Source organism: Primulina huaijiensis, chromosome 5, assembly GCF_012295235.1.
Source record: "Primulina huaijiensis isolate GDHJ02 chromosome 5, ASM1229523v2, whole genome shotgun sequence".
NCBI classification, from domain to species: domain Eukaryota; kingdom Viridiplantae; phylum Streptophyta; class Magnoliopsida; order Lamiales; family Gesneriaceae; genus Primulina; species Primulina huaijiensis.
This window is the reverse complement of record NC_133310.1, coordinates 21349084-21363126: the sequence shown is the minus strand read 5'-3', so window position 1 is coordinate 21363126 and position 14043 is coordinate 21349084. Positions and strand designations below refer to the sequence as shown.

The 14043-nt window shown below is 33.5% G+C and overlaps 3 protein-coding genes across 3 annotated transcripts; 1 reads left to right on the top strand and 2 right to left on the bottom strand.

Moving 5' to 3' along the window:
• Positions 1–408: 408 nt before the first annotated feature.
• On the bottom strand, positions 409–3838 carry LOC140977082 (putative RING-H2 finger protein ATL21A). The gene is made up of 2 exons (XM_073441641.1): positions 3065–3838; positions 409–1009 (listed from the first exon to the last, which is right to left on the bottom strand). Exons 1-2 carry the CDS (start codon positions 3741–3743, stop codon positions 573–575), a joined length of 1116 nt encoding a protein of 371 aa, XP_073297742.1. The 5' UTR covers positions 3744–3838; the 3' UTR covers positions 409–572.
• Positions 3839–7905: 4067 nt separating this feature from the next.
• On the top strand, positions 7906–10156 carry LOC140977810 (GDSL esterase/lipase At4g10955-like). The gene is made up of 3 exons (XM_073442545.1): positions 7906–8036; positions 8586–8729; positions 9037–10156. The coding sequence occupies exons 2-3, from the start codon at positions 8668–8670 to the stop codon at positions 10010–10012; spliced, it is 1038 nt and encodes a 345-aa protein (XP_073298646.1). The 5' UTR covers positions 7906–8036; positions 8586–8667; the 3' UTR covers positions 10013–10156.
• A 216-nt stretch (positions 10157–10372) lies between these two features.
• LOC140977081 (probable pectinesterase/pectinesterase inhibitor 34) lies at positions 10373–14043 on the bottom strand. Its single transcript, XM_073441640.1, has 3 exons — positions 13019–14043; positions 12081–12217; positions 10373–11387 (listed from the first exon to the last, which is right to left on the bottom strand). Exons 1-3 carry the CDS (start codon positions 13954–13956, stop codon positions 10690–10692), a joined length of 1773 nt encoding a protein of 590 aa, XP_073297741.1. The 5' UTR covers positions 13957–14043; the 3' UTR covers positions 10373–10689.

Genomic DNA, 14043 nt, shown 5'->3' with positions numbered 1-14043 from the left:
TTAAGTACTCCAAGCTCATAGCTTTTGTATTTTTCACCCCTCTTGCAACTATAGTTTTGTAAGTTGGTTTCGTAGTCTATTTAGATTAGAAAGTCATGGCGAGAAAATGCGACTTTGAATTTGATCAAATGAGGGGCATGTAGGATGGTCCTAAAAATGTACTGCTTTTCGTAAGTATAGAAAGTTTGGCCACCCGAAAAATAGATTTCTTTAAAAAAAAACGCTTAATTACCAAATACATTGTTACCGGAACACGTTTTTTTTATTCGAATCTCGAAATTATTTTTAGCTCCTATTCCTAGGACATATATAATTTTCAATTAAAGGAAAAAGAAAAGAAAAAAGTTCCTTGAAACTATTTTCTTACTGTATTTCTTGGCACTCACTCATCAAAATATATTTTTCTTATTGATGTAAACTATGTACAGTTTAATGCTTATTAAATATCTTGTCCATTTCCACGTTAGACATGCATCATAATTCTAGACGGACTTGAAATTTAATTTTCTTCTCAAATACTTCAAATTACAAAAAAGAGAAAAAAAAAAAAACAAACAAACAAGGCAAAATCCTCAAGAAACTTGAATATCAACGGACGTGCATTTGGGAGAATTCCTACAAATGGGGCAAGAAGCTTTTAACTTCAGCCATTGATCCACACAATCTGCATGAAAGCAATGCTGACATTCCGGAATACTTCTGAGGGTCTCCTTTGGCTTATACTCGGATAAGCAAATCGTGCAAGTGTTGTCGTTAGGCTTAGGCAACCTTCGGCTCTCCCCTAGGATCGTTTTGGGGTAAGATTCAATGGTTGAACTGTCGAGCCCACCCGTGATGACTAGAGTTTGTGGCGCTACAGCGGCAGAGCTGCTGGAGTCTACAATCGGTAGGCGCCGCCCGGTGAAGCGCTTCACCTTGCGGCAAATGCAGCACAGAAATCCCATTACGAAAAGGAGCGCAGGCACTCCGGCCCCAGCAATTATTGCGTAACGCGCACCTCTTGGAAATCCTGGGAAAATGAGTCGATGATCATAAGTTCTGATCATATGCTTAGCTATAAATGTTCCGAGGCTCCAAAAAATTACTAACCCTTTAATATTTTGTTCACATCTTTCTGGTTCCCACAGCTATATTTGACCTTAAACTAATTCATTGTCGAATCGAGTCGAATCGCACCCGGAACATCTGATTCTTGATTTACAGAACCAATTCAAACCCCAAATCAATTTTACGTACTGAAATCGAGCTTTTAATTTATGATGATCACTCAATATTCCATCTAGCTATTGATAAAAAATTTCCATGAGGAAAGGGTGGAGCTAAACAATATACATATAATACTTTCCATAATACAAGTGTCTTGATGTAATTTTAAGAATCCCAAAATACTTTTTTTTACCCTTATTTTTTTTGTGCATGAAAAATTAAATTTCTGAGAAAAGCTACAAAAATATTAAAAATAAATTTTATTTTAAATTTACAATTTTCAATTTTTTAAATAAAAATATTCATATATAAAAAAAAAAATTGATACGATATGCACGCAATTGATTCTTTTTTCGTCAAATCTCCACTGTATACGGCTAATTAATTAAATTAAATGAAGTTTTCATTTCCTATCTCGACTCGTTCAAATTATAAGATTTTTCAAAAATTATATATCTTAAAATATAATCTCAAATATAATAGTATTTACGCTGCTTTTTATATTAATTTAGATTAATCAGTCATTTAATGTTACGATTAGCGTAGGAGTCATACATGTTGCTGATATAATAAAAAACCGATTAAATTTTGTATTTTAAATAAGAACAGCTCCATTAGTTTTTTTGATCAAATTTACTTGGTAATAAATTTCAAATCTCATAAAATTATTTTTTTAAGTCATTATGGTAGATTTCAAATTCATTCAACATTTCAAATCACTCCCTCCAATATTTTTTCAAACCCAAATCCTTCTATTCAAACGCGAACCAAGCTGAATTGAAATAAATTTATTAATTATATTGGATATATATATATATATGTTCCAGGGCTTGGTAGTTGTGTCCTCATTCACTCAACACATGATACATGTGATATTGAATGAGTGACTATGATTTATTCACTCAACGTACATATCTTGTGTTGAATAGATGAGAGTATTATCGACGTGGATAAGATGAACAAAACACCGGTTTGTAGGGGTTAGAATCATGGTTGACCAAATCAACGGCTTGTTAGCGTGTCGATTTTGTTGTAGGGATGAAAACTTTAGGAATTTTTTTATTTGATTTGGTTTCAAGAAGGTTTATTTTTTTAGGAAACACTTTCAGAGAATATTTCGAGTAAATCAAATAAATATCCGGTTTTATTTAGAAAAATTAAAGAGTAGAGTTTTTATTATAACTTGAATTCATTACCAAAATAAATTTACATATAATTTATCCCTAGTCCACCCTATGATTATCCTCGGTTAATAATGCAATAAAGTGGTGTATTCTAAATTATTTTAATTGAAGTTGTTTTTTTCAGTTTTAAAAAGCTTGCTTAAACTTGAAGCTCGACAAAAACGTATCGCTTTAGAGAAAAGCGAAAAAAACGGTCAACTTAAAGATAAAATTAAGCATAATTAAGATGTTTAATTAAACATGCTTAAACACAATTAATCGCATTTGTTTATTTTTAAATTTTTGTATTTTAAAATAATAAATTAGATTTATAATTTAGATGTTTATTTTTAAATTTTAATTATAATTAAACGTGACTGACAATGATTTGACAAATATTTTGTAATTTTAAGATTTTTATGTTTTTATAAATATGAGAATTAATGCATCAGACTTAGATTTATCATATTTATGTATTATTTTATCTATTTATTGGTTTGAGATAATTACAATTATAAAAACATTTTTTCACACTTAATCCGTGTTAATCTCGTTATCCGCGCTTCGTACGCTTCACGTTGTGTAGAACCTTGGTTTTTTTTTAGTATTATTACAAGAATTCTCCGTGTGAAATTAGGTATCAATCATCGGCGGTTTACGTTATTTCAAGGAAAAATGTTAAATAAAAGACTTACCGCGGCGAGAAACGAGACTGCATTCAGTAACTGTAGTGGAGTTGCTCTTGAGCCCACACCGTCCACCTCTCGACTCGCACCACCCGCACTGCGGGTTGTCCCAACTGAGCAAGATGTCTTCACTGAGATCCGACGTCGCCATTGGTTCAGAAAACGTCCACTGAACCGGCGCAGACACCGTAGATATCAGGCTACACCTAGATGTCAAGAATGAGATAGCAATCACAGAAGACGAGGCGAAAACCGTGTAATTATGACCGCTCAAACACCCGATAGGGTTGAACTTATACTTGGTGTAATCAAACGTCGCGCAATTAAAGAAGGCAAAATTCTGAGTGAAATAGCCAGAAAACGGAGACGCGGAAAGGTTTAAAGTAAAGAGGCGTTTGGGGAGGCAGCTGTCCGGATCGTTGAGCCATATGCGTTGCGTTTGGTAGTCTATAGCTTGGACTGTGAATTGGCCTGAGTTTGGTATGTCGATAACTGTTTGATCTGATCCGTCACAGGAAAGATTGAAGCCCCGGTAGCCGCATGACTTTGGCTGAAGGTTTTGGAGCTGGAACGGGAACCGGATCTTGGGTTCCCCGAGATGGCAGGAAGAATCTGAACATAGTTGAGCAAATGAATATTCGACGAATAAAAAAATGAAGAGAAAGAAGATGGTTTCTGTGGTATCCATGGGAGCAGCTGGTTGAACTTTGAAGCTTAATTCTCGACTTGGAAACACAGGAGAAAACCTGCGATGGATCACTACTAATTTAAAGTGTTTAATAAACAGAAGTATGGATGTCATTCTTTTTTAAATTTCTAGAAGTTTATTAATTTATTTATTTTTTAAAAATTGATGGCTTAAAAAAAATTGATTTGTTGAATCTGTTGTCATGATTAATTAATGTCGTAAAATATCTAGAGTAGATCTCTTATGAGACGGTCTCACAAATTTTTATCTGTGAGACAGGTCAACCCTACTGATATTCACAATAAAAAGTAATACTCTTAGCATTAAAATAATATTTTTTCATGAATGACCCAAATAAGAGATCTGTCTCACAAAATACGACCCGTGAGACTGCCTCAGACAAGTTTTTGCCAAATACCTAATACCCTTCGCTTTTTTACAAAAAATTATTGCAAAACCTAAATTGATAATTAATAAATTAATTCTTTTATTTAAAAATATGATCATTCTATATCAATTTAATATTATTTAAATTTAATTAATTTATGTACACCAATTGTGTTTAAAAAGTAATTAACTAAAACCATATATTATATATTATTAACGACGTATAATAAAAATCAGCATATGACATAAATCAATATAATTAATTTATGCTCTTTTTCATTTTATAAATTGGCTTTCTGGTAAAGTATTTATTATCTAGTATAAATATATAATTACATTCAAAAGATTAATATTCTAAAAATTATTATAAGTTATATTCATTTAAATTTTATTTTTTTAATTTTTAGTTTTCTCGTTGATTATTTGTTAATTGTTCAAATTGCTGTCCATCTTTAGTGCATATGGTCATTTACAGCTTTTAATTGTTCAAATTGCTGTCCATCAAGTAATGGTCGTATTTTTACATTAAAAAAACTACTGGAAGCAGCTTGGCATTTTCTCAAAACGAGAGGACGAAGACCGTCCATCGGGTAATATTCAAAGTCACCCAAAGGAGAAGTTATTATCAATTCAATTCAACGCATCATTTTTTTTTTTGGCAAAAATTTGTGTGAGAAGATCTCATAGATCGTATTTTGTGAGACTGATATCTTATTTGGGTCATCCATGAAAAAATATTACTTTTTATGCTAAGAGTATTACTTTTTATTGTGAATATCGGTAGGGTTGACCCGTTTCACAGATAAAGATTCGTGAGACCGTCTCACATGAGACTTAATTACTCTTGTTTTTATTATTTATTATTATTATTATTATTATGAGTTTCCATTCATATCATCGCACTTTGAATTCCAGTCCTTTTTAAACAACAGTTATTTTAATCTATTTCATAATTATAATCACGGCAATATACCATGTTTAAAAATACAAGAACACAGAGGTGATCACGGTGCGGTTTGGATGATTTTTTGATAAAATTCAAAATGATGTGTTATGTATAGTTCGATTTAAAATATAATTTTGTATAATTCAACGTCAGTGAATTTAAATGTAGATGGATCTGGTCCATTTATGCATTAATTAATTAACAACCAAATGCACCAGAAAAATCAATGTTTTTTCCCTCTTAGAAAAACTATCTGAAAGACATTATCTGAATCTCAATGTAAGTGGACCACAAAAGGCCTTTATTCTACTACTTCAAATTCTCGAAATTAACTCCTAATTGTTTTACTCAATTTATTGTGTTTTTGTTTCTCTCCTCGGAAGCTACTATTCAATTCGGATGGGTTAGGTCGAGTTGAGCAATAATAGTATTCAAAAAATTTTCAACTCGAATCCGAATCCGAGCCCGAGCCAACTCGAAAACTCTCCATCCGAACCTGAATCAACCTGATTTTGATTTTTTTCATTATAAAATTCAAAAAAAATTAATTTAAACACATAATAACAAAATATGTCTCATATATATGATTTAAATTTGAAAGTCTAATTGTAGAAAAATAAAGTATATTTACTAAATCAAATAAATAATTATTTTAAAAATAAAAAATGTTCAAAATAAATATTAAATTNAGCTATCGAGTCCAATTCGATCTGACCCAAACCCAAAAATCTCAAACTCAAACCTGATTTTTTCTGAGTTGAATTATGTCGGATTGAAGTGTCGTATCTAATTTTGACACCCTTAGCTACTATATGAATATTTTNTAAAAATAAAAAATGTTCAAAATAAATATTAAATTATGAATATTTATGATCTAAATATACAATGAATATTTTTTCAGACATACAATATATAAAAAATGTAGGCGATATTTATTAATTATATTTATAAAAAAAATTAAATTTTCGGGTCAACCTGATCCCAACCTAACCCGATCATTTTTTTCGGGTCAGCTATCGNTTAAAAAAAATTATTTAATGGGTTTTACTGGTTTATGGGCTTGGAAACCCTTAATGGGCTAGAACTTAACATTTCCTTGCTATCTACAAATAAATAAGAAGGATGACGAGCGATTATCTAAATTGTACTGTCACATAGTATTTGAAAGAGTTTATTTTAAGAATTTTTCATTTTTTATATATAATTTTTAATATTTCGTTGGCTGGAAATTTGAAATCACTTAAAATAAACTCTTGCAAACAATATCTTGATGAGTTTCTACGTAATCTCTAAGATTTCACGAAATTTTTAATATTACTATTATAACTATTATTCACGGCAATCCTTCATGAGTGTAATTATTGGTTACAATTAATTTTCAATGGAATAAAATAAATTTACTATTATTTATTTATAAAAAATTATTGTTTATTAAAAGTAAAAAAAGGTCCGCTAAACATTTTAAAACTATAAACCAATTTAAAATTTATTATAACATTCTAAACTTTTTTTTATGTTATATCACAAAATGAAACCTTTCATATTATTCTCATAGTAATATATATTTTGTAATTATACAAAAAATATCCTATAATACCAAATATATCACCTATTCACCATATTTAAGCTCAATTATCTTATTTTATCCAGATATCTTGAACAATTATTTCTTAAAATAAAATCTATTTATTAGTGGGCAAAAATAGCAACTTGATCCTCTAGGAAATAGGTAACCAAAAAACTCACCCAACAATTATTTCTCCATTTATTAGACGCAATGCAATTTATTAAGAGTATGTCTCTTGTGAGACGGTCTCACGAATCTTTATCTNCATGGGCTAGAAGTTAACATTTCCTTGCTAGGATGACGAGCGATTATCTAAATTGTACTGTCACAGAGTATTTGAAAGAGTTTATTTTAAGTATTTTTCATTTTTTATATATAATTTTCAATATTTCGTTGGCTGGAAAGTCGAAATCACTTAAAATAAACTCTTGCAAACAATATATTGATGAGTTTCTACGTAATCTCTAAGATTTCACGAAATTTTTAATATTACTATTATAATTATTATTCACGGCAATCCTTCATGGGTGTAATTATTGGTTACAATTAATTTTCAATGGAATAAAATAAATTTACTATTATTTATTTATAAAAAATTATTGTTTATTAAAAGTAAAAAAAGGTCCGCTAAACATTTTAAAACTATAAACCAATTTAAAATTTATTATAACATTCTAAACTTTTTTTTATGTTATATCACAAAATGAAACCTTTCATATTATTCTCATAGTAATATATATTTTGTAATTATACAAAAAATATCCTATAATACCAAATATATCACCTATTCACCATATTTAAGCTCAATTATCTTATTTTATCCAGATATCTTGAACAATTATTTCTTAAAATAAAATCTATTTATTAGTGGGCAAAAATAGCAACTTGATCCTCTAGGAAATAGGTAACCAAAAAACTCACCCAACAATTATTTCTCCATTTATTAGACGCAATGCAATTTATTAAGAGTATGTCTCTTGTGAGACGGTCTCACGAATCTTTATCTGTGAGACGGATCAACCCTACCGTTATTCACAATAAAAAGTAATACTCTTAGCATAAAAAGTAGTACTTTTTTATGGATGACCCAAATAAAAGATCCGTCTCACAAAATACGATCCATGAGACCGTCTCACACAAGTTTTTGCCATTTATTAATGGGCCATATTAATGTAATTAACAATTGAATATTTCAATATATATAATATAAATATATGAAATAAATCACCCTCCCATTGACTTAAGTTTCCGTTGACATTTGACAATTTTCGTGCCAACTTGTATTGTAATATCCTCGATCCTTTCCTCGGCCTTCTCTCTGCATTTGTATAATCACCAATTGTTGGAAAGCAGAAAACCCTCATTTTTTGTGGAGAAATCTTCTAGATTTAAGGTAAATTTATTCATAACATGAAATGCTACTTCATGGATTTTGATGTTTCTTTCTTTCTTGTTCTCAATTTGATTTTGTGAGTGATTTTTTTTAATTATTTTAAAGTCAATGCATGCACTAGGAATGAACTTATCCTACATCTATTTCTAGTACTTTACTTTGCTTTTAGATTTCCAGTGGTTGAGGATTACTAGATCTCCAGCTCCATAAGTTTAACTAGGACCATTTAGAGCAATTTGACATATTAAGAAATGTTTAGTTTGAATTGATGAATTTGATTTAAAAGGATTTGAATGATGAATTTCAAATGATGCATATTTGGATAGATCTGAAATCCACATATTTTACCGTTAAAATTGCATAACTTGATATAAAGCGAGTATGAAATCCTTTTGAATTTTGTCATTAAAAAAAAAAAAGAAATTCGAAATCAAAATATTTGAACTATATATTCTCAAATCTATCGTTCCAAGTACAACTAATTATTTTTACATCGATTTAAATGTAATTTAAAATTCATTCTCGGAAGTAAGTTGACTTTTTTCTTAGGTATAGATTTCACCCACTAATAGAGAGAGATGTGCTGACAAATCTGGCTCGCACATTTTAGGAGGAAAGACAATTTGGAGTAATGGCATCGGAAAAGGAGATTTTTCATCTAGCCGGTCCATCTTTTTTGACTGCCATTGATTGGTAAGTAATATTGATGTTGCATTCGCCATTCAATGCCAAACGGGAAATGTGCATTTGGAAAAATATTTGCAAACTCGAAAAAAAAAAAAATAATAAATTTCGTCTTTTCTCTTCATAATTTTTTTATTTTTTATTTTTAAAACATAAATACATGTAAAGAATTCATAGTTCCATTAATAGACTATTTATTATTTATAGATGTAAAATAAGGAATTATTTTAATAATTTATGAAATGGGAGAAAATTGAGTAGTTATTGACATTAAGGTAACTTTGACACCAATATAATTTTGGTGAAATTTAAACAGGAATAACTCGTACCATAGGAGATCCATTGCTGCAAGCTTGGTTCAAGGAGTGTACCAGCTCGAACGCGACCGGCACCACAACCGGCAAGGCCCTCACGCCCTCGCGACACCATGGTGGGAATTCTTCAATTTCAGATTAATCCAAGTCCTTGTAGACGATCACGACGTATCCTACTTTGGCGCCATTTTCGAGTTCAAATCGTCCCATCCTATACCTCTCAATTCTTCATTCCAGAGGCCACCTCCGCTCTATGTAATCGCCTTCCGCGGCACCATCAAGAAAGCTATCAACAGAGCCCAAGATTTCAAGCTCAACCTCCACTGCGTACTAAATAATCTTGAAAAAAGCACGAGGTTTCACAGCGGGTTCGAAGCAGTTCGAGGGGCAGCCGGTAGGGTCGGCTCAGGGAACGTTTGGTTGGCGGGACATTCGTTGGGAGCATCCATTGCGCTCACCATCGGAAGGGAAATGGCGAGAACTGATGGTGACCATGTAGAAACTTATCTTTTCAATCCTCCGTTCATGTCCCCTCCTATCGACCGGATAAAAAACGAAAATTTGAGGCTCGGGTTGAGGTTCGCAAGCAGCGTCCTCACAGCAGGACTTGCTATGGCTGTTAATGGAAGGCAAAAGGCCAGAGAGAACGACCAGTTTACCATGTTGTCGTCTTGGGTGCCGTACTTGTTTATCAACCCGAACGATCTAATTTGCAGCGAATATATGGGGTATTTCGAGCACAGGGAGAAGATGGAGTCGATCGGGGCAGGAAAAATTGCGAGAATAGCTACGCAGCATTCTATTGGGAGTATCGTCTCGGCTGCTAGAGGGAAGGTTTGTGGTGCAGTACATCTGATTCCTTCGGCATATTTGAGTATCAATTGCGGCCCTTGTAGGAGTTTCAATGAAGCCCACGGAATTCATCAATGGTGGAGGCCAGATTTGGAATTGAAGTACAAATTTTACCAATACAAGTAAATGCTTAATCGATTGTTGTTATTACTTTTTAAATGTTGAACAAGTTTGGTGTTCGAAAATCTTGTTGCATGGATCAATTTGATATCGAACTTCGTGTAAAGGTTTCTTTTGTTGCCTTTGGAAATTACGAGGCACATATATAAGTGTGAGTATTATATTACCTTCTGCGTGATAATAATTGTATTGTTTGAACTATTTAAGAAATATTTCGAAATATTGACGTTTGAATTGGACTTTTAGGCCAGCTTGGATAAGGTGTAAAATTTAAAGTCAAACTTCATTAATGAATCATTTGCCTTTAATCATGCATTCACAATCGTGAGTCTAATAATTGTTCTAAGAATTTTAAAGCCACCGACAAAATTGGAATATTTCCTTTATTTTAAGCAATTAAACTCCACCGCCGAAGAAGGAAGAGTAATTCTTTGCCCTTTACCAATTTTTGGGGTAAATTAAAGTTCGATTTTATTACAAATTAATCAAGTCCCCTTCAAACAAATGATTACAGCAAGTTACCAACGAGTCCAAAACTCGTGAAATTAAAGCTAGTAATACATCTACAAATTCCATTTTTTAACAAATACATAAACGTAGACTTAGTACTACCTACTAAATCAAGAATTGATTTGATTCAACACATTTTCTTATAAGCTTCATGTGCGTATGAGTAAAATAATTCAAGTTGAGAGACCTGACAAGAACGCTACCCCGGTCGAGGGCAACCAAGACGATCCATAAATAAACCGTGCCACCGTGAACCTGCTGGCCTCCTCCGTGGACTTAATGACACGATAACCGGGCCATTTTACGCGCTGCCCTAACTTGCTACCGGGACCATAATTCATATACTCGCCATAGTACAATGTGTCTAGGGCAAATGTTGCATTCCACTCTAACCAACCCCTGGGGTGAATGTGATCTCCCATGTTGGAAAGCATGTACACCGTTCTCGAATATAACTTCCAGGGTCGCCCTAAATATGTTGGATAGGCATCCTTTTCTCTCTCAAGATCGGGTTCCGCCACGAGTGTGCATGCATGGATCGAAATGCCAGTGTTCTGGTTAGGATCCTTGCGATTCTGTGCCGTGATAGTGTTCTTTTGAAGTGACATCGGCTTACGGGCATGAATGGTACAGCTCTGGATAACGACTGCGGCATTGCCGAATATAAAGTCTACGGTGCCGTATATGTCGCATTCACGGTAAAATTGCCTCTGGGAGTGAACGTATAGGGTGTCTTGATATCCAATGATGTTGCATCGGAAAATCACCGCGTGATCGGCTCCGACACGGAGCGCCACAGCTTGGTGCTTGCTCGGTCCTGCCCAGTTTTCAAATGATATGTCCCTCGCAATGAAACCAGCTCCAGTTGCCGCTGTATGCAAATTAATATATTAATAATCAATTTTTAGGTCCCCGTCACTATTCACGTACTCTTAAAATGCATAGTGCAATTTGGGATGAGAATCTATTAAGTAGGCGTGCATCAAGTAACCAAACATATTTCATTATCAGTTGATTGCATATTTTTTCAATTAGACGTGATGTTCTAAATTATACATCTATTATTTGATTGTTACCTCAACATGTAACANTCAAGTGAACAAGGAACAGAAACATGTGAACAGAAGCGCGTTATTTCAATAAAAAAATGATTATATTTGCAAATGCGGGAACAACAGGTTGGCTCACGCTGGTGGGTTTGTTCTTGTCTAAGTCAAATTAGTTAGTGCACAAACTCTTCTAAATAACAGTATACCTAATTTCATCCTATATCTATTTTATTTTATTAAAATTGATCGCATGGTATATGTTCATTTTTTGTCCTCTCCATTATAGACATATTCACAAAAATTGTTTTCTATCAGAATTGCAGTGTAATATAATTATATTTGATTCTCACTTAAATATAAATTAAATGAATTATAAAAAATATTGTATGATGCGTGCATCGGTATACTAGTGTATATAATGACTCCAACAAAGGCTAAAACGGTCAATGATTTATATATATAAATAATAAAACTGTGGGAAAAAAATATAAAAAAGGTGGCGAATAGAAATTTACCGAAAGAAGCGGTGTGGAATGTAGTGATGTTATCAAATATATTTCTCCCACCCGCAATGACCGTCTTGCCCTTCCCATCTCCGATAAACATCACATTCGTCTTCTTCCTCCCCACTTTCAAGTTGTCCTCTTCATACCTAAGCAACGAATAATGGCATTTATTCAAACCCCCAACACTTTTCTCAAAATTTTATTATAAACCCAAAAAAATTTGGAAATACTGATTGAATGACAATTATTTCAACATGAGAGTATATTTGAATGAAATTTTCTTAAATCAAATATTTTTTTAATAGAAAAGTTTGTTTGGTTTTTTTTTTTAAATTAAAAAACAACCACGTACCATCTTCCAACTTATCATTTCCGTGTTTACATCATAATTAAACTTAATAGTCAACATGTCAATTATTAAATAATGAAACTATGACTCATTGAATGTAATTAATGTTAAATAAAACAAGTATATATATGATTATTTAAAGTCAATTTAATAAATGTTACGAGTAATTAAAAAGCAAACAATCTTTCTAGAAATAAATATTCTACTTTCTCCATACTAAATGTATTTTGGGTCCTCTTGTAATATTTGTCTTGCCCCTTTTAGATGTCTAAAAATCATGTATTTCCTTTTTTAAATGATTATTAGTCAGAACCAAAAAATATGAGTCTATATTAGTATTTGTACTAAAAAAACTATTAATAGTTTTGGTAAAAACTTGTGTGAGACGGTTCACATGTTGTATTTTGTGAGACGGAACTCTTATTTAGGTCATCCGTGAAAAAATATTACTTTTTATTGTGAATATCGGTATGATTGACCCGTCTAATAAATAAAAATTCGTGAGACAGTAGAGACATGCTCAATAGTTTTTTAGTAGTTGAATTATAAAAAATGGAATTTCTAAGGGTGTTCGATATATATAGACGTGTGAACTTACTTTCCTGCCCTCACATAGACTATAGTTCGACGAGTAGCGTGCTCCGGCACCTTCTTGATCGCCTCCGCGATCGTCTTGCACGTTCCACTACCATCTTTCGATACGATTATATCGGCATTGATCGCCGTCACTGGCATGTTTAACAGCATTCGATCTTTTCGAGACAACCATGCCGGGAAATTCCCGTGGCTTTCCTCGATGCCCAGTAATCTTCGCCGGCGATTCTGTATTGGAATATCGGAGAAATCGTCGTTAACGCCATTGGCTGCGTAAATCGCGAGTGAATTACTCACGAGTTCGGATAAATCCTGCAACCGATCTGACATTTGATTCTTCACGTCTCCTGTCAGTTCCTCGAATCCTTCATTGCAGGTGTCATGATTGGTCAGCGAGGCGCTGAGCCAGGTCAAGATGTCCTGAGTCGACACGGAGGCGGTGTCTTCCCCGCCAGGGGATACGGATAGGAGTGAACGCCTGAGGAGGTCCACTGAATCGTCCATGAGTTCGAGGCAGTCTTCGTAGGCTGATCTCTCGTGAGAACCCATAGGGATGTTAGTGAATTCGGACGCGTGATACAGAGCGCGGCCCACTCGCTGCAGAGTCATGTTAACAGAGATGTGAACGAAGTCTTTATCGGAGGCGGCGAGTGCGCCAGGGAAATCTATGAGGGAATTCAAACAAAGAGATGGATACAAAGTCTTGCTGCAGGTTCTTGACATGGCTTGTGAGGGATGCCGCCGATGGAGTTTTGTGGCTGTTGCTGTGTTTCGGAGAGTCACCACTAGCGCGGCGCAGATGGCGGACGCCACCATAAGAATGGCGGCGAGGATCAGCAGAAGCTTGAGTTTGGACTTTTTTGGTTTCAAGGTGGGTTCGTTGTTCAGGTTCGGGGTAGTGGAGCCTTTAGGCTCCGTGGGTCCGAGCCTGCCATACTCCATTGGCTTAAGCTAAATGATGTAGAGAGGGAAGGAAACACTTAGGTACCCTAGTCGATGCTGTGGCCTTTATAAGTAAGGATTGGACAC